Genomic DNA, 17,467 nt, shown 5'->3' on the forward strand with positions numbered 1-17,467 from the left:
TCAACCCAAGGCTACCACTCTTAAAGAAGTTCTATTTTCCCATTGGGTTAGGAGGCTGTGAAAAAGGAGGTAGGAGAGTCTCTGCTGAGATCTAAGTTAAGCATTTGAAACCAAACCTCCTTCCCCCATAACCATGATCTGTAGCTCCTCCACAGGGAGCCCCAGATCCCTACAGCCTCTACCACGAGCTTTCCGTCAGTCAAGGATTGATGTTTCAGATGGTGGGAAGCTGTGGTAGGTGTACATAGATCAGAAGTCGTCCCTCTGCCCCCAAAAGAAGAGATTGGGAAGGGTGCAGAAAGCCAGGCGGGAAAGGAAGAGGAGCAGGAGAGGCAGCAGCAGCCCCTGCCTGGCCCTAACAAAGGCTGATGTTTTTGGGTGAGGGAGTACCTGGAGCAAGATTAAAAGCTCTGGATCACGGGTGGGAATGGGATTTGGGGAGAGGCAGCCCTCAGAGCCCGGCAGCAGAAGGGCAAGGACAAGGCAGAAGGGAGCCAGGCACCCACGCAGCTGCCCTGGGACAGCCAGGAGCACTGCCAACAACCACATTAGCCTGCAAAACTTCCCCCCCAGTGGCATGAGGGGATTTGCTGTCTCATGGATCCACTTCTGCTTGACCCTAACAGCTTGCATCTATCCAGCGTCTATCAATGCTGAATTTGCATAGGGTTTGCAGTGGGTCCCCCTTCTAAAGAACAGCAAAGCATCCACTTGCCTGCCTCCAAACCACCCACAGACAGCATCCTGAGGTCTTGGCAGTTTAACACTTTTCTCATCTGGGGAAATGTCACACTGCCCAGACTACAAAAGCCACAAAACTGTGGAGGACTGCATCTTTAATATTCAAAATCACATTTCTCACCAACCACAACCGAAAGCACATAGCAGATCTTCAATGTACATAGCTTGCTAAGTGACACTTGCAAAAGGGCACATAGAGGGAAAAGGGAGGAACAGCACAAAGTACAGTCCCACGCCTTCTTCAAAACTCATTTAGCAGGTTCTTCACTGAGCAGCACATTGAAGTCGGCAGTTGGAGTTTCTCCACTAACCCAAGGCAAAGAATGACCACAAAAGACTATTTCTGCCTGCCTAGACTTTGAAGGTTTCACAGGAAAAATATAAGCCACTGATGTGATTCAAACAAATTTTAAGTAAAATATTTAAATAAAATATATTCAAGTTCTAAGTAGTATAAGTTTTCTGAAGACAGATGAGGTTATGCAATAAACTGCAGGAAAGATCATTTATTAACACAACATTCAAGTTCATCAGCTTGTGCTCACCCTGAAGATGATGCCTCCACCTGTGAGAGACACAATGCTTAAAGCAAAGAGATGAGGTAGGTGCCCTCCTGGCAAAGGAGGGGTTTGTATTGCTTTCTTGAGTTTCAGGATAAGTTCCTAGCTCTCGTTTCCTACAGCTAAAGACTGACCAAACTCTCTTCAAGCCTCTTTTCTTCATAAGTGTATTTGGAAAGTCTATTCCCCACCATGGGGAAGGCTGACTGTCTGGGAAGTACTTGTATCAGCATGCAGAAATCCCTATAGGTATGTGCTATACATTCTTGCTTTCACAAAAGACTTTTCTATGAAAATGCCTAATGAACTAGCTTAGCAGTAGCTCAAAAGCAATTTTCAGAGGCATCTTCCTCCTACATTTGGAGAGATTAAAAAAAGACATGCTTTCCCACATCCATCTCTGGAGGACAGTGGCACTCTCCTAGGCTTAAAACAACTCACAAGGACTATACTGATATTTTAGACGGTTTAAAATACACAACAGCAACAACCTAAATATGCTTAGTTGGGAAATAAAACCACTTTTCTCATTCACATCAAGAAAAACTTCACCAGATGCAATACAGAGAGTGTAACTTTCTGAGATCTTATTGTACCAAAAAAAATTATTGGGAGAAAACAAAAAAGAAGAATATAGTTATTTGCCTGCTAAAAAAAGACAAGTGATTGGTGGGCAAGGGAGAGAGACCTGGCAATCTGCCTTTCCACAACCTTCCCGCTGATGAACAAGGGGATGAGCACAGGACAATTGGTCATGGATGGTGGTGCACAGCACTAGTGCACCTAGATCCAGTCTATTCTTACTATTTGAATTATCCATGAAAAAAAAAAAAAAGAAAAAGAAAAAGAAAAAAAAGGAAAAAAAGAAAAGATATTATACAGGCAACAGTGGGATTTTACAACTGAACGCAGGTGATTCTGTCCTGATTAGGTCTCACTGCTACTTTTGCTTTAATTAGGAGCATGCTAAGACCTAAGGCCTGTCATCAAGTACTTACGTAGTCATCCTCATGCAGACCTTGCTTCTGAACAGAACTTTTCACCTCCAGGGAAAACTTCTCAAACTCAGGCTTCACGGTCCTCAGCAGAGTGACAGTTTGGAGGTAGGAGTATGCCTTCTTCGCTTCAAGGTCATGTTTGTCTCCTCTTCTCCAAGAGCCATTTCCTAAGGGGAAAGCAAGCATATTTCCAACTCCACATTAGGTAGCATTACAGGATTGCCATCCTTCTTCCACCCAGAATTCCCCTCTCCTGCACCTTGGGGAGATGGCAGAGTACAAGGGAGAACTGAACCTGCTCCATGACATGCAGGAAACTGGGAAGGGAGGAATGGCTCGTGGGAAGTAAACGTGCAAACAGAAGGACAACTTTACTCCCATGCTGTGCTTGCTTATTTTTAAAGGGTGGGATGAAGCTTAAGTATGAAAAGACATCTCTGAGCAAAAAACATGTGCCAGATCTCAAACGCAGAGATATTTAAGTTAGAACAAGTGAGGGAGGATTTGACCACAAAGTTTTTGTTAGACATCACTCCACCAGCAACACTCTTGGACAGTCAGAAAGGCATCAGTAAAGTCAATAGTATGATCGTCACCCCGAATGGGAGGCAGATGGTGCAGCTACTTCTCCCACAGCTCTCCCACTACAGTCAAGGAGAAAACCATGTGTGCAGTGGCTGCCAGACCAGCCCGGCTCTTAGCGGAAAAGAAACACATAGAAATAAAATGGGATCCTGAGCCTATGCTGTATTTACACATTTTGTGTCACAGCGCAGCAACAATTTAACTCAGTGTGCTGGTTTTGGCTGGGGTAGAGTTAAATTTTCTTCACAGTAGCTAGTATGGGGCATGTTTTGGACTTGTGATGAGAACAGTGTTGGTAATGCCAAGATGTTTTCATTACTGCTGAGCAGTGCTTACCCACAGTCAGGGCCTTTTCTGCTCCTCACCCCTCCCCACCAGCAAGCAGGCTGGGGGGGCACAAGAAGTTGGGAGGGGACACAGCTGGGACAGCTGACCCTGACTGACCAGAGGGGTATTCCAGACCATAGGACATCATGCTCAGCATATAGAGCTGGGGGAAGAAGAAGGAAGGGGGGGACGTTCGGAGTGATGGCTTTTTTAATTCCCAAGTAACTGTTAGGTGTGATGGAGCCTTGCTTTCCTGGAGATGGCTGAACACCTGCCTGCCCGTGGGAAGTGGTGAATTAATTCCTTGTTTAGCTTTGCTTACATGTTCAGCTTTCTCTTTACCTATTAAACTGTCTTTATCTCAACCCATGAGTTTTCTCTTTTACCCTTCTGATTCTCTCTCCCCCATCCCACTGGGGAGGAGGGAGTGAGTGAGTGGCTGTGCAGTGCTGAGTTGCTGGCTGGGGTTAAACCACGACACTGAGACCACTAGTAAAGTAACCAGATTTTTAAAAAGCAGGACAGCCGACTGGTTAATTAGCAGAGGAGCCCTTCTGCCTAACAGGGCCTGGCCTTAGCAGGTCCTGAGACCCTGATCCAAAGCTTCACGAGATCAGTGGAAAGGTTCACATTGCCCTGGACCAGGTTTTGTGCTATTCTACGTAAATGATAAATAAGAGACCTAGAGGGAACAGTGGTAGCCCTAAGCAGTGTGCCTTTAAATGCTTACAAATAATGAAAAGCTAGACAGTCATTTTATTTTTTGAACAACAGCAACAAACCCCAGCACAGCTAAATAAGCCAAGCTGAAGACTAACACTAAGCTCGCAAGGGCAACCTGGAGGCACATGGGACCCTGAGATGAGAGATGATGTGGCTGCTTTGCTTGGGTCAAGGACCACGGTGTCATTTGGACCAAGAGAAGCAAGTGGTTTGGGAGGGGAGATGCTAACGGAGATGGAGTCCAGGCTTCAAACCCATGGTGCTTCTTGCACAGCACTACCAGCTGTATTACATGCGCGCAAGAGCAAATTCATGGACAAACTCTGTCCCCCCCGAGGCAGGTGAACACAGAGCTTGCATTTTGTCCTCCCAGTAGCCCAGCACTGCTGCTGCAACTTTTTTTTTTCCCTTTTATTTTTGACAATAAATATAATTGGAGAATTGCTCTGCTTCCTCAGAGAGCACAGGGGAAGAAGATTAAGAACCTGCATTTCTCCAGACGACAAGTCTTTCCTCCTGCTGCTTTTGGCTCTGGGGCAGCTCCTGTCAGGCCCAGCATAGGGTGAGAGGCACAGGACCACCTGAGCCCTTTTGCCTGTCTTTTCTCTTTTCCACCCCAGGAAAGCCTTACTTACCACGGTTCAGCACCAGCTAGGACTGTAATCTTTATAAATTCCACGAACCTTGCCAATTCTTAATTTCCTTTTTTTTTTTTTTTTTTGGAAGTGATTTCATTCTCTTAGGAAGAAGCTCTAGGTACATCTGCCTTGGTTTAGGGATTTATTTCCCAATACAAAGTTGAACTAGTGAAAATTACTTACGCCAGGACCCTGATTACTTACACCATCAGACCTGATGGAAACACTGGCAAGCAACTAACATCCCACCATCTGGTTTTGCCCTCAGGGATGGCACTCTTCCCTTCAGTGCCTGCACCCTGTCCTTGTCACTGCTTTTGAAAAGAAAGAAATGCACATCTGGCAATTGTAAGGTAGCACGTCTTGCTAGATTCCCCACAAGAGGGTACAAGCCCTGCCTGAGCCTGGAGGCTGAAAAGCCTCTGCCCCAGCTGGGTAGCTGCACTTCAGAGGAAAATTCAAGAGGGATATTCAAGAAGTACGTCATAGACTACAGTACGGAGGGCTTTGCTATAGCTTTGCATTTGCAAATTCAGATGGCTAAAAAGAGTGAGATTACAGACAAAAAAACCCCCAACAATAGCACTTGTAGAATGTGAATAAGTTTCTGTCCTGGACACTATACATATTTGTTTTTAAAAATCCTCACACTGGGAGCAGGGAAGGTACACTTGCATAACAGCGTTCCTAGAATAATCTACATATTTAAATTCCTTCATGGATTATTTTGCAGGAGGTCATCTTGCCACAGTACTTTATGTGCAATTGCAGCCTTGGCATTTAATATGCCTGTTCTTCTGAAAAATTAAAAATATTCAGAACAGAGGGCAACAACAAACTGCAATATGGCCATCTGAACTTAAAGGCAAAGTGCCAATTTACCAATCACACCCACTCTTAGATTTTGTACCTTTTGTAAGGTACAAAATGTAGTACCTCCAGGCACCGGCAACAAGGAATTTGGGGGGAATCCCTCTACATTTCTCTTTTATGCTTGCTTTCCACATGTGATGACCATCTGCACAAAAGTCAACTTCTGATGCACAGTCATTTCACTCTTTCTGTTTCTTTGTGGATGTGTTTCCCATGCAAATTGGTTTAAAAGGATTATTACTTAGAAATGTCAGAAAATGCTGCATTCTAACTACACTACAACAGAAGACAAGATAGTTTTCATTCATCCCCTGGAAAAGCTACAAGAAGACTGGACTACCTGTGATGCAAAGCAGGATGGTGCTGAGGCTCCCACATGACTGTGGGGCAAATGGGTATTGCCTCCACCACTGTGCTGCGTGGAGGTCCCACGCCAGGATGGCACAGCGCTGCCCTGTACACGGCTGAACCAAGTGCCGTCTCCTGGGGGCTGCATCACTGGGGACACCCACCCCACATCAGCTGTGATGCCAGAGTCCCTCCTGGGGCAGGATGCTGAGCCTGGGGATTGCAACGCTGCCTCCTGCACCCACCGCTACCTCCTAGCAAATATCATCCTGGAAAGCAAAACCATTCCAAAATGCAGCAGCCGACCTCCTGCAGCCACAGCTTTTACGTGAGCATCCTCTGCTCAAGGAGAACTTTGGGTACTATCTGTCCCAGCCAGCTTCAGCACTTCCCAGGTAGTCACCCTGCGCTCATTTCAGCCAAGGCAAGGAAACCATCAATCAGTTGTAGGGGATGATTCATCTGAGCCACTGCATGCACCTAAGGATGAGGTGAATCGCTGCCCAGAGGCGCCTCCTTCTCTCCTGTGACTCCAAAGGGAGCAAAGCTCACACACAGACATGTACCTATGGCCAGATGAATCACTTCTGATGCACTTCTACTCTGTGAGATGAAATGCAGCAGTAATGCAGCGTTAATGAGCCACCACCAGCAGCCAGAGGGGTTATTTGATCAGTGGTTTCTAGTAAAGTCAAGCCTGCAAAGCTCCTGGGGTCTACAGAAGGGCCAAAACTTCAGGGTTTTGTGACTGCTGATACTTCAGCTTTTTGCTCTGGTCCTGATTAAGGCTTCAATGCCAAATGGTTTTGTTTACACCACAAGGGATAAAGTCACTCCAAATTCAACTCAACAAAAAGAACACCTTGATTCGAACCATTGGCTTTGATCTTGTTCTGCAACTTTATCTTTTAGTTACTTAAGTGATTTCCTTATTACCTGGCACAACTTGGCACCTCTTTAGCTAACCTAGATGATACATGTAGCAGTATCTGTACTTCTGTATGTATCTGTACCTCTGAATTTAAACAGCTATATATATTCATTATAGAGCTTTTCAACAAACAGAACTGTTTACTGTGAAATAATCTCAGAGGTGGTAGACAGGTAACAAAAAGTTTATGCAAAAGAATATAACTTACAGTTAACTGATTTATTAAACAAAATACATCATTCTTTTTTGAATTCAGTTGTTCCTGTTGGTCAGCTTTTTGAGATTTGAAAGAAAGAAAAAAACCCCAAGTTTTCCCTCTTTCTCAACTCCCACTTGGTTTTCAATTTGCAATGAATTTGTTATTGTGCTGGGTTAGTTAAGGCAGCCTGCAGGGGGGAAATTATTTTCTCTGCACCTGCAAAAGAGGCTGCTCCTTTCAAAAGCCACATTGACACTTCAACAAAACCTAGTTCCCAGGCATGAACTTGCCTCTGTTTCAGCCATCTGATGTTGTTTAAAACTCAGCAAACACATTGCTCCAGTATTACTTTGAATTTAACTGAGACAGCTGTAGCAGCTGAGAGCAGATTTAGTCCCTGCCATGCTCTGCCATAATATCAAACGTAACTGAAGGTACCTATATTTCAAAAAGCAAAGGTATTTAATTTACATTTTAAAGTCATGTTTTAATTTGACAGTTCTGATCCTTTTGACTTAGGAGTGGAATCAGCCACTTTTATCTGCCCCACTCTAGTAAATCTGGACTGTCTGTGTCCCATCCAGTGCTCTCCCTTCCACACAACACTGCTGAGTATTTTTGCAGGTGCAGTTTCTGATCAAAAGCTGACGCAAATTAGATGTGTGGATCCCCCAGCACAGAGACGACTTCTGGAGACTCAGGCCCTGCAGCTGTCCACAGCCCTGGCGATTGCTAGTGCCTCCTTCCAGCCACCTGCACAGACGGCAGGCCACAGGGCAGCCAGGAATACCCCTGCCCTGAGATTTGGCAGTCACAAGGCTGGGGATGGTGCAAGCCACGCAGAGCTGAGCACACACACTGCAGCGTGGGGTACCCACACCTGGCTGCTATAACCAATGTCTCCATCTGGTGCTGCTTCTGTGACCCTGCAAGTAAATAAATAAGCAATGCTTATAGTGTATTTGGCATCTTGTGATCCACCCAGGGGCAACTACAGCCACGAGGTCCATTTTATTTCCTGCAGTGGCCCAAGTGGAAGATAACTGCAACGATGGGGAGAGACAGGGGTGTATTCTGGGACTCAGTGCTGCATATTTTGAGGTTAACAAATCTAAAAGTATTACCAGGCTTACAGAAGACTTTGCAACACACTTGGGCAGGAAAAACATTACCATATGATGAGCTGTTGAAGAGTTCAATATTGAAGAAAGCGTAGTCCCCGTTGGTCATTCCTTGCCGATGAGCAGCCAGCATGATGTTCCTGATTGTGTCACCGCTGGCACACATGATTACAACTAGTGGAAGAAAATTAAAAACACAGATAAGAAGCAGTTCAAGAACTTCAGGGAACAGCCTGTTAAGCATGAATGCTGCCAGAGACAGTGACCCCAGCTGTCCTCCCAGCATTGCAACAAACTTGACAACGCAGATGGCAAACAAAGCTGATTTCCCAAACAGCTGACAGAAGACAGGTACCAAACACAGCGAGGCTTCCTCCTCCCTTGTTTCCTCTCAAAATACTTAAATAAAGCCTGTGTGTGATCTAGCTTTTTCCACCCCTGCAACTTGTGATAAGTTCAGACTCCAGATTTCTTTAGCTGCATATATTCGTAGAGTTGATTGCAACCATAAGCCTCTGTTGTTACTTCTAAGTGGACATAAGACAATCTGAAGATGAAGAAGTAAGATGATAGTATGACATTACCATTTTAATTTCCATACCATTGAACAGTTTGGTGCCTCTCTACAGTTAATGGAGAGCAGCATCTCTGCAGCTGTCTAGGGCCAGTGGTATCAATCTTTCCAGAACATGACCTTCTCTGCAGAGAATATACAACAAGCCTAGGCAACGACCTTTGATGGGACACTTAATGCTCAGAAATGGGAAAAGCAAGTGCCACTTTCTGAGTGTGAAGATTAAAGATGGTTACAAGATTAAACTCATTTATCACAGACCAAGAGCTAAGCAGGGGGTCTGCTACTGCAACAGGACCCACAAGCCCGCAGGTGTGCTCCGTGTGGGCACCAGGACCCACAGTCTCTTCCCCAACCTGCTGGGCAGGAGGAACTACTCCCCTTGCTACCCCTTCCCCTGCAAAGGGAAAGCAGAAACTCAGGCAAGGTCTTCGGCAACAGGGAGACACCTCCCACACTGAGAACGTTACACTATAAACTTTTATATAGGTTCACAAGACTGTGGGTATGAAGCTACTGACATGAGAGGGAGCAGCAAAGTATTGTACCAGTGCGTGCTTCAGGGCTATATCCTACAGCAAAGTCGTAAGAGATCCTGTTGCGACGATGATTCGAAACCAACTGCACGCACGTTTCCAAGAACGTCGTCACGCATGGCCAGGCTCAAAAGCTACAATAATGTACGCAAATATTTTCACCCCAACAATAAAACTGAATCAAAACCACATTCGGCTTTTCTGGGTAGAAGTGTTTGCTATTATAAGAAATGAAAAGGCCAAACAGGCCAAATCTTTTCGCACACAATGAATCTTCTCCCATCGCGTTTCTGGTTGGATGCCATCGCAGGCATAAAGCTCCAGATGTGCCACTGGGGTGAGTCACGTTCGGTACATCCCCACGCTTCAGGAGAGTTATACCATGCATAGCTCTATCCTACTGATTATAGCAGAGTAATATAATAATTTCCAGAGCAACAGAGCAAGACATATTTCACGACCATTGTGAAGTATATTAGCATGAAGGAAAAGAAGAAGAAAAAAATTTTCTTACAATAAAATTTGGATCAAATCTTTTCCAGATGCACATCAGGAACGAATTTGTCTCACTGTTCCTAATTTCAGTATAGGTGAGAGATTTCCTTTTGAAATGTTTCCTTGCTGCCCTCCCAATTCTCCCTTGACTTCGCCTTTATAATTCACATCTATCATAAAACCGTAATCTGTACATGGAATCAAAGAGATTCCCACAACACCAGTAAAAGACCTTGAGCAAAAGGAATAACAAAGAGAGTGGGGGAAAAAACCCTACTTTAAAATACATTAAATCATATTTTGTAAGCCTCTAAAGGAATGTAAGGGAAGTAATATTAACTATTTGGATGTGGTTTTTAACCCAGCAGGAGAGCAAAGATTACATATTTCAAAATTTTGAAGCAAATAAGCTAAGGGCATGTCTTCCAGAAATGTAAATTATGTGTATTTAATCTGCATCTGTACCTTACTATTGCGTACATACAAATGTGTAAGTGCAAACACGTACAAAATTTTCTCCCTCCAGTTTAGTACACACAGACCACAGTAATTCTAATACTAATATTCTGAATTTATTGATGAGGATTATTGACTCATCCTGCAAATACTTAAGAGTTTAATTCCAGTTAAAGGAGTAAGCGTTCCCTTTGCTACGTGCATCCCTTGGACTACATGCTTATGCATAATGCATTTAAGCACAGTCCTGGGTTTGTAACCGTTATGGCAAACCTGAGCCTACAGCATCAAGACTGCAGAGTGGCTAACCGAGCCTACAAGGGAGCTTGAACTACTAACAAAATTCATTAAAGACAAGTGGTTAACTTTTATCATCATATTTTTCACCATGGTTTTGTTGTGGCTCCAAGGACTGACCAGGCAGCCACTGGCAAACACAGGTGCATGGCTGAGTGCACCCCTGCCTCCCGGACCCCCGAGAGCTCAGTGCACACCCCCAGCCAGCAGCAACCTAACCCACGGGGCCAGCCTCTGCCCCGGCTGCCCACAGGCCAGCTGGTGGGGCAGCTTCTTTCTCAGCCTTGGGAGAGTTTCAAGCAGGTATCCTGTATCTGCTTGAAAGCCCACTCCCACTCGGGCAGCTCAAGGAAGCCCAACCACTCAGGTGGGACCAACACCAGCAGCAATCTCTGGAAACAGAGAAGGTGCAGGGTCAGAGCCCAGGACAGTGTCACGGTAGGTGAGCAAACCAACCAACCAAAAACATTTCTAGAAAGTGCTTTGGACAGTGCCACGTCACCCACAAGCCCTGCTGCCCCGTTGGGGGGACCTCCAAGGAGTCCTCAGGAGAAATGAAGACCTCATCTCGTCAGCTAAGGCACACGGTGCATCCTTCACATGATATATGACTTTTAAAATACTGTGACAACCTGAAAGGTGTCGTAAGCAGCAGGACCACCCCTTGGGCCCCAGTGAACGTGCCAGGCAAGTCCTGCAGTCAGACTTTGAAGTCAGAAAGGCACAAGTTGAAGCTGAAGGGCCCCACTTGCTGCATTTCACAGTAGCGGCATGAGCCAGAGGACAAACGAAGAGGTGAGACAGAGGGAGGGACTCCACAGGGCACAAGGTAGGGAAAGAAGTGAGACAGCGGGCTGCTTTTGTTCAGTCATTTGCAAGTTACAGAATCACGCAAGACCAAAGGTCTCAGCTCAGCAAAGCATTTAAGCCCAGGCTGAAAGCAAGCCTCTCTTCCCTGACTGTCAGCATGGTCTGAAGAGCAGGGTTGTCTTTAGCCATCAGTCACATTCCCACAGCATAGCCATAGCTCCATATGGCTAAGGGTGAACACTCGCCTTTTCCTGCTGTAAGCATGCTGTTACGCTCTTAGCATCTGGAAAGCTGAACTGTGCCCCCCCCCCCCCCGCCGAAAGTTTCACTGATTAAAAAAGAAAAGCATCTTTTCCCACGTAGTGGTTTACTCTAGCACTTACACATTTCTTCCTCTCCATTCAGTATATTTCCCTGAATGGCACTTACTAGGAAAGCTTTATTTTAAGCACCTGCTTCGGTGAATAGAGAATTAAACAGCCATATGCTATTAGACCTCAGTTATCTCACACACGCTCCTGCACACGTTAAAAACTTCACAGCAGTGTAACGACATCAGCAGTGCAAGGCTGCTCCGTCTCCAGCCCACGGCACCATTACACCAGTTGTGCCAGTCACGCACGGCATGATCTTTATCAGTCCCATTTTGATGCTATTTTAACATTCTACAAACAGGGACGTAACAATTTTACAAAGCACTTTGTACATCTACGCCTCTTTTGGAAAACAGCTAAGGGGACTTTCCTTAACTTGATCCTGCGGTCCACTTCTGGAATACACCTTTTCTTCTTTTGCAGTACCTTACTGGGGAAGCCTATGGCTGGCAAAAGCCTCTAACAGAAAATGCCTTTTTGGTAAGCCCACGTATCCACATGTTGCTCAGCGAGATCTCACTTTCAAACACATCTAACTACAAATTTCCACATCCCAAAGCACTCTGAGCGTTTTACTACTTCATGATGCAAAGCCAGTTCATCCAGCCCAGGGGTGACTTTCCAAGATGTTTTACAAGCCATTTATCTCCACGGTGTTTTGCTAACAGTTGGTGGCAATATTACTGCGCGCACTCACGGGTTTTGCATCCACACATCCCCCAAAATGACCGCTTCCCCTAAATGCATTTGTTATTTATGAGACACTCGACGGGGCTTCCAACGGCAGGAGTGGGGAAAAGGATCCCCGTGGCAAGACACAGCAGGGTGAGAAGAAAACATCTTTGCTTTGACTTTGAACTTACTTACAGAGAGTCACTGCAAAAATCTCAGCGAATAAGCAACAGATTTGCTGCTCCGCAGATGCGGGCGATTTTGGGCAACCCAGACCGCTGGCAGAAAGCCGATTTCTTACCATGCCACACACAAAACCCTCCCGGCGCGGTCCCCGAGGGCGAGCCTCCCTCCCCGGTGCGGGAGGCAAAACTCTGAGGAACTCCTGCGGGCATAGATTTCGCCCAGGGCAGCTGGTCCCCCCTCTGTCGGGGGATGCCTGGCCCGGGGATGCTGGCACAGGGACGGATGGGACGGGATGGACGGGACGGGGTGGGACACGAGTCTTCCCTCCCGCAGGACTTTGGCTCCCCGGCGCTCCCACCGCCCCGTCCGCCCCCGAACGCCGCGGAGGAGCCAAGGCGGGCGCCCCGCCGCCACTCACCCCTCTCGCCGGTCTGGAGGGCGCGGACGACGTCGTCGAGGTCGAGGTGCCGGCTGCTCTCGTCGAAGCTGTGCACGGCCATGTGGAAGGCCTCCTCCTGGAAGACCACATGGACGCCCTCCATGGCGAAGTAGCAGCTGCGCTCGGGGTTGCTGTCGCTGTAGAGCAGCGTGGCCCGGCTCCACTGGTGGTGGCGGAAGAGGGCCAGCAGCATCTCGCCCATCTTGGCGTAGGCGGGCGCGACGCGGGTGAGGTGCGAGTACTCGCCGCCCTTGGCGCCGAAGCCGGCGGCCAGCGCCCCCGCCGACAGCATGGGCACGTCCCAGTGGGCCGCCAGCCGCGCCACCGGCGCCGCCGCGTACTCGCAGACGGGCCCCAGCAGCAGGTCGGGGCGGCGGCGCTGCAGGGCCACCATGTCCACCAGGCTGAAGAGGGCGCGGTTGCCGCACGCCGAGTCCTCGTAGGTGAGCTGGAAGGCGTAGCCGGGCGGCAAGCCGGCGCCGCTCTCCCGCAGGCTCCGCACCGCGTACTCGATGGCCGGCCGCACCCGCCCCAGCGAGAAGAGGTAGGCGTCGTCCTGCGGCAGCAGCACCAGCACCCGGATCAGCTTCTCCTCCTCCGCCGCCTCCGCGGGGCCGCCGCCCAGCGCCGCCCGCGCCGCCAGCACGCAGCAGAGGCTGCCGAGCAGCCAGGGCGGCATCGCGCCCGCCCCCCCCGAGACGACCGAGCTCCGGCAAACTTTTCGCCGCCGCCCCCCCCCCGCCCCTTCACCCGCCCGCCTCGAAATTGTTCGGTCGTGCTTTATTTCTCAGGTGTTTGGCGGATTCACAACCTGCCCCCGCCTGCGGGTTACGGACGGAGCATCTCGGCCCCGCTTTCCTTGTTTGCTTATAGATTGTTGTCGTCGTTGGTAATTATTTGCCTCTCTCCTCCTCCTCCCCCCCGCCCGCCCGCCCCCCCGCCGGATCCCCCCGCGGGGCTGCCGGGCTGCGCCCTCCCCGCTTAAGTAGCGCGGGAGCGGCGGCGGCTTCTCCGCACGCCCGGCGCGGCGCGGCCGGGTTTGTGCGCAGGGAGGAGCCGGACCGGGCGCTCCCGCCCGCCCCGCCCGCCCCCCTCCGGCGGCGGCCCCCCCCTACCCCACACCCCCACGCCCCCCCCCCGCGCCCGCACACCTCTCCCCGGCGAGCTGCGAGCGTGGAGACTGCCGAAACCGCCGGCCGGGCGAGGGGGGGTGGGGGGTGGTGGTGGTGGGGGGTGTCCTTATCGCATATGCAACACTTCGGTGTGTGCGTACACGGACCTTCCTGCCGAGCGAGTCCCGGCGGGCAGGGTCGGGGAGTAAGGGATCCCATCGCACTGTCATTTTTTTGTAAAGTATTTTTTTGGGGGGGGGGTTGACTTCAGCCCGGTTAAGCCGCACAAGGGAAGCGTTTCAGCCAGCCCCCCCCCCCCCCCCCCCCCCGCCTCGCCGAGGGCTTAGGGGTCGGTGCTCGGCAGGGCTGGGGGATTTGGGGAAGGAGGGGGGTGCAGCATCAGCGCTGGGGGATGCAGGCAGCTGCGGCAGGGCGCAAGCAGAGCTTCCCGGCTCCTCGCCCGTGGCGAGATGCCCGTGCTCAGGGACGGCAGAACCCGACGGGGAAGCTGGCACTGGATCACTGAGCCCCGATCCCTGACCCCTGTCCATGTCCCTCTGGGGTCTTTCTGAGACCCCCGTGGCAAGAGGGCACAAACACGGTTTTCCACCCACCGTGCCTCAGAGACAAACTTTCGTGCCCCTGGCAGCGGGCAGTTTCCCCAGTGAAGGAGACAAGTCCTGTTCCGAGATTATTTTCTTGGGGAAAAAAAGAAAAATAACTTTTTTAATTATCTTGACAACACTGCCTAGTCAGAGCATGTTAAATGCATCCCTATGCTCACTGGCTGTAAAGCTGCTATGCTTAAGGTTTTGTTAGTGTCCATTTAAAATGGACACTCCTGTTCTGGAGTGAAGTCCATGTGGAACGTGCAAAATGTTTTGTGAAAGAGGCTTTGGAATACCTGATGCTTTTTGACAGCAAAATCCTAAAGGATGGCTCTCTACGGAGTTTTCTGTGCCCCCTAACAGCACACATCCTCAAGCCCAGAGCAGGGCTGTGTGGTTTGATGTTTTATGGTTACTCAGAGAGTGCCAGGTTTGCATTCGAAAGGTGAGTGAACTGCTCCTGGCTTTACAGAAGGGGTTTGTTTAGTTCAGCACAGAGGTCGTTGTCAGGGCAGTATGTGTAAACTTACTTTTGTTGCTGCCCCCCTCACTGTGCAGTCTATGAATGGGAAACCTGCGCTCCTGGGGTGACCATATGCTCACCTTTAAGATGCCTCGACTAAAATGAAAAAAGAGCTGGGAACACTTGTGCAATTACAACTGAAAAGTGGAACGAAAACAGCAAATAATGTACAGAAATAATTGTAAAAAAAAATCTTTTTTTTTTCAGGAGCATTTGTCTAATGGAGCTCGGTAAAACAAAGAAGCTCAGAAATTCGAACATGGGTAGCGCCTCTGAGAAATGTGCCTCTCACGTAGTTTTATTTGATTGCTGAATCGAACTTCAGAGTGTTCTTGAAGATTACATAAACATCCACCCTGGTGAAGCTGGCTTTGTATGTTCCTGTACTGTAAGTTATGTCAGGCATTTTTTTGTTGTAGACAACTCCGTATAACAGAGTGGAGATTAAGCAGAATGTTACAATATACAACACACCAGCCATCTTCACCACAAAGCTTGCAAAAACATTTTCTTAAGACACATTTTGAAATGCTGACCTTTGTAGTCACTGCTTTATGGTGACCCTACAGATGTGTTTACAACACAGAAATCTGGACGGATCTCTCTTGATTGCCTCCTTCCCCCACCAGAATATCGTTTTCATTTTATGTGTGAGCTCCATACTCTCCTAGCTGTCTTATTTGAGCATAAGCTGTGTAAACACAACGGAAGAGATAGTAAGCCCATAAATCACAGGGCTGCCATCCCTTCACACTGGCTGCTCCTTGTGAGGTAAAGTACTGCTGGGAATGAATAAGAGTGGGAGAAGCAGTGCCAACATGAGGGGAAAAAGAAACAAAAGGCATCTAGCCAGTACTGTGTAGCAGTAGTAACGTCAAAGACCAGTTTTGATGCTTTCAGAAAAGGATTTGGCCAACAGTTTGTGGTCCTTACTCACCTGAGCAATTGCATTTAGCCTTATGCGAGTCACAGTGTCTCTGCGGGCCCAAAGTGTCCTTAGTATTTCGGTTGTTTCCCTTCACCACAAGTGGTTTTATAAAGAAGAATCCCAGCCTGTGATTGATTTATTTTTCTGAGCCAGAAAGTTATGCATGAGGATTTACTTGTTAATCCCAATTCAAAATGTCACTTAATCCACCTCTTCATTAGTTCACTTACAGTATTTTCCATAGCTATAAATTCAACATTTCTCCACAGACAGTTTTTTCAGCTACATAAATGCTTTTTAATAGGAACAAATCCTGCAATCGTGAATCAGTAGCAGGCAGAATGCCCGCGGACTGCAGTGAAAGCAAAGATTTCAGGCTGGCCTTTTAGGACTAAAGTCATTTCAGACACAGGCTATTTCCCCCCAGAAATAACTCATACACAAATCAAGAATCACTTGACTCGCTCCAGCTAGCATTAGTGACAGTCTGAGCTGCCTGCTGCAGATTAAGAAAATTCTTCACAGACAGGTTCGCTGAAAACATAGTCCCCCCTAGAGGTTGAAAAGATGAAATATTTTAACATCAACTGTACCACAAATATATCCTGCCATTCAGACTTTCAAGTTCTTTCCTTGTGTTTCTACAAAGATATTCTCTTTTTATTTCAAGGAATCTGTACTCTTCTGGAACACACCGAAGGGATTTCTTGCTGCGACATGATGTATCTGGGTGTCTCTTTTGTGTTTTGTGGTTTTACCTTCCTATACTTAATGTTATGTAAAAATGCAGTGAAGCTTTTAGCTGAAAATACTGCAGCATGAAAACTCAAGATGAGCCAATCTGATGCTAAAAAATTAAATTAAAAGGGGACATGTTTACTTCTTTTAATTGACACCAACTTCTGGGTAGATATGTATACAAGAACTACAAGTTGACAAAACTACACACACAAAACATGAGCGTACATGCATACATACAATAATAACACTTTGCAGCACTTGCTACTTTTGCTGTCTTAACAGCTTCCACTTCACACCACAAAGTAAGGTAAAGGCGGGCAGGTGGATGTCATTTTTAGTTTACAAATGGGGAGAATGGAACTTGGGAAGGCAAACTGTGATGTCCCAGAGGTCTAGGGTGATCTCAAGACCATCCCTCCACTACACTGCTTATCTTCACTACCACTGCTAAAATCATGGCTAGATGGTCCTCAACAGTCATGCAGTGCTACACCTACCCATCCTTTCCCACTGATACTGAAAGGTGAGCTGAGATGCGGCCCCATGAGAGGTGTGCTGTTCAATTATGTAAAAGCAGATGCTAGGCTGAAAAAGACTGACCCCACCACAATTAGTCACAGATACTGCTGATGCTCCTGGAGCGTATTTCAAAAGCACGTACTCCTCTAACGC

General features: G+C 47.8%; 1 protein-coding gene across 1 annotated transcript in view; it reads right to left on the reverse strand.

Annotated features, from left to right (window-relative positions):
- NPR3 (natriuretic peptide receptor 3) overlaps positions 1 to 13,562 on the reverse strand; it is a 48,658-nt gene extending 35,096 nt beyond the window's left edge. The window contains exons 1-3 of the mRNA XM_075021566.1: positions 12,863 to 13,562; positions 8,096 to 8,218; positions 2,300 to 2,466 (exon numbers count right to left, since the gene is read on the reverse strand). Coding sequence (XP_074877667.1) covers positions 2,300 to 2,466; positions 8,096 to 8,218; positions 12,863 to 13,562 — 990 coding nt within the window. The remainder of the gene's footprint in view (positions 1 to 2,299; positions 2,467 to 8,095; positions 8,219 to 12,862) is intronic.
- Positions 13,563 to 17,467: the final 3,905 nt, after the last annotated feature.

This window comes from Buteo buteo, chromosome Z, assembly GCF_964188355.1.
Source record: "Buteo buteo chromosome Z, bButBut1.hap1.1, whole genome shotgun sequence".
Classification (NCBI taxonomy): Eukaryota; Metazoa; Chordata; class Aves; order Accipitriformes; family Accipitridae; genus Buteo; species Buteo buteo.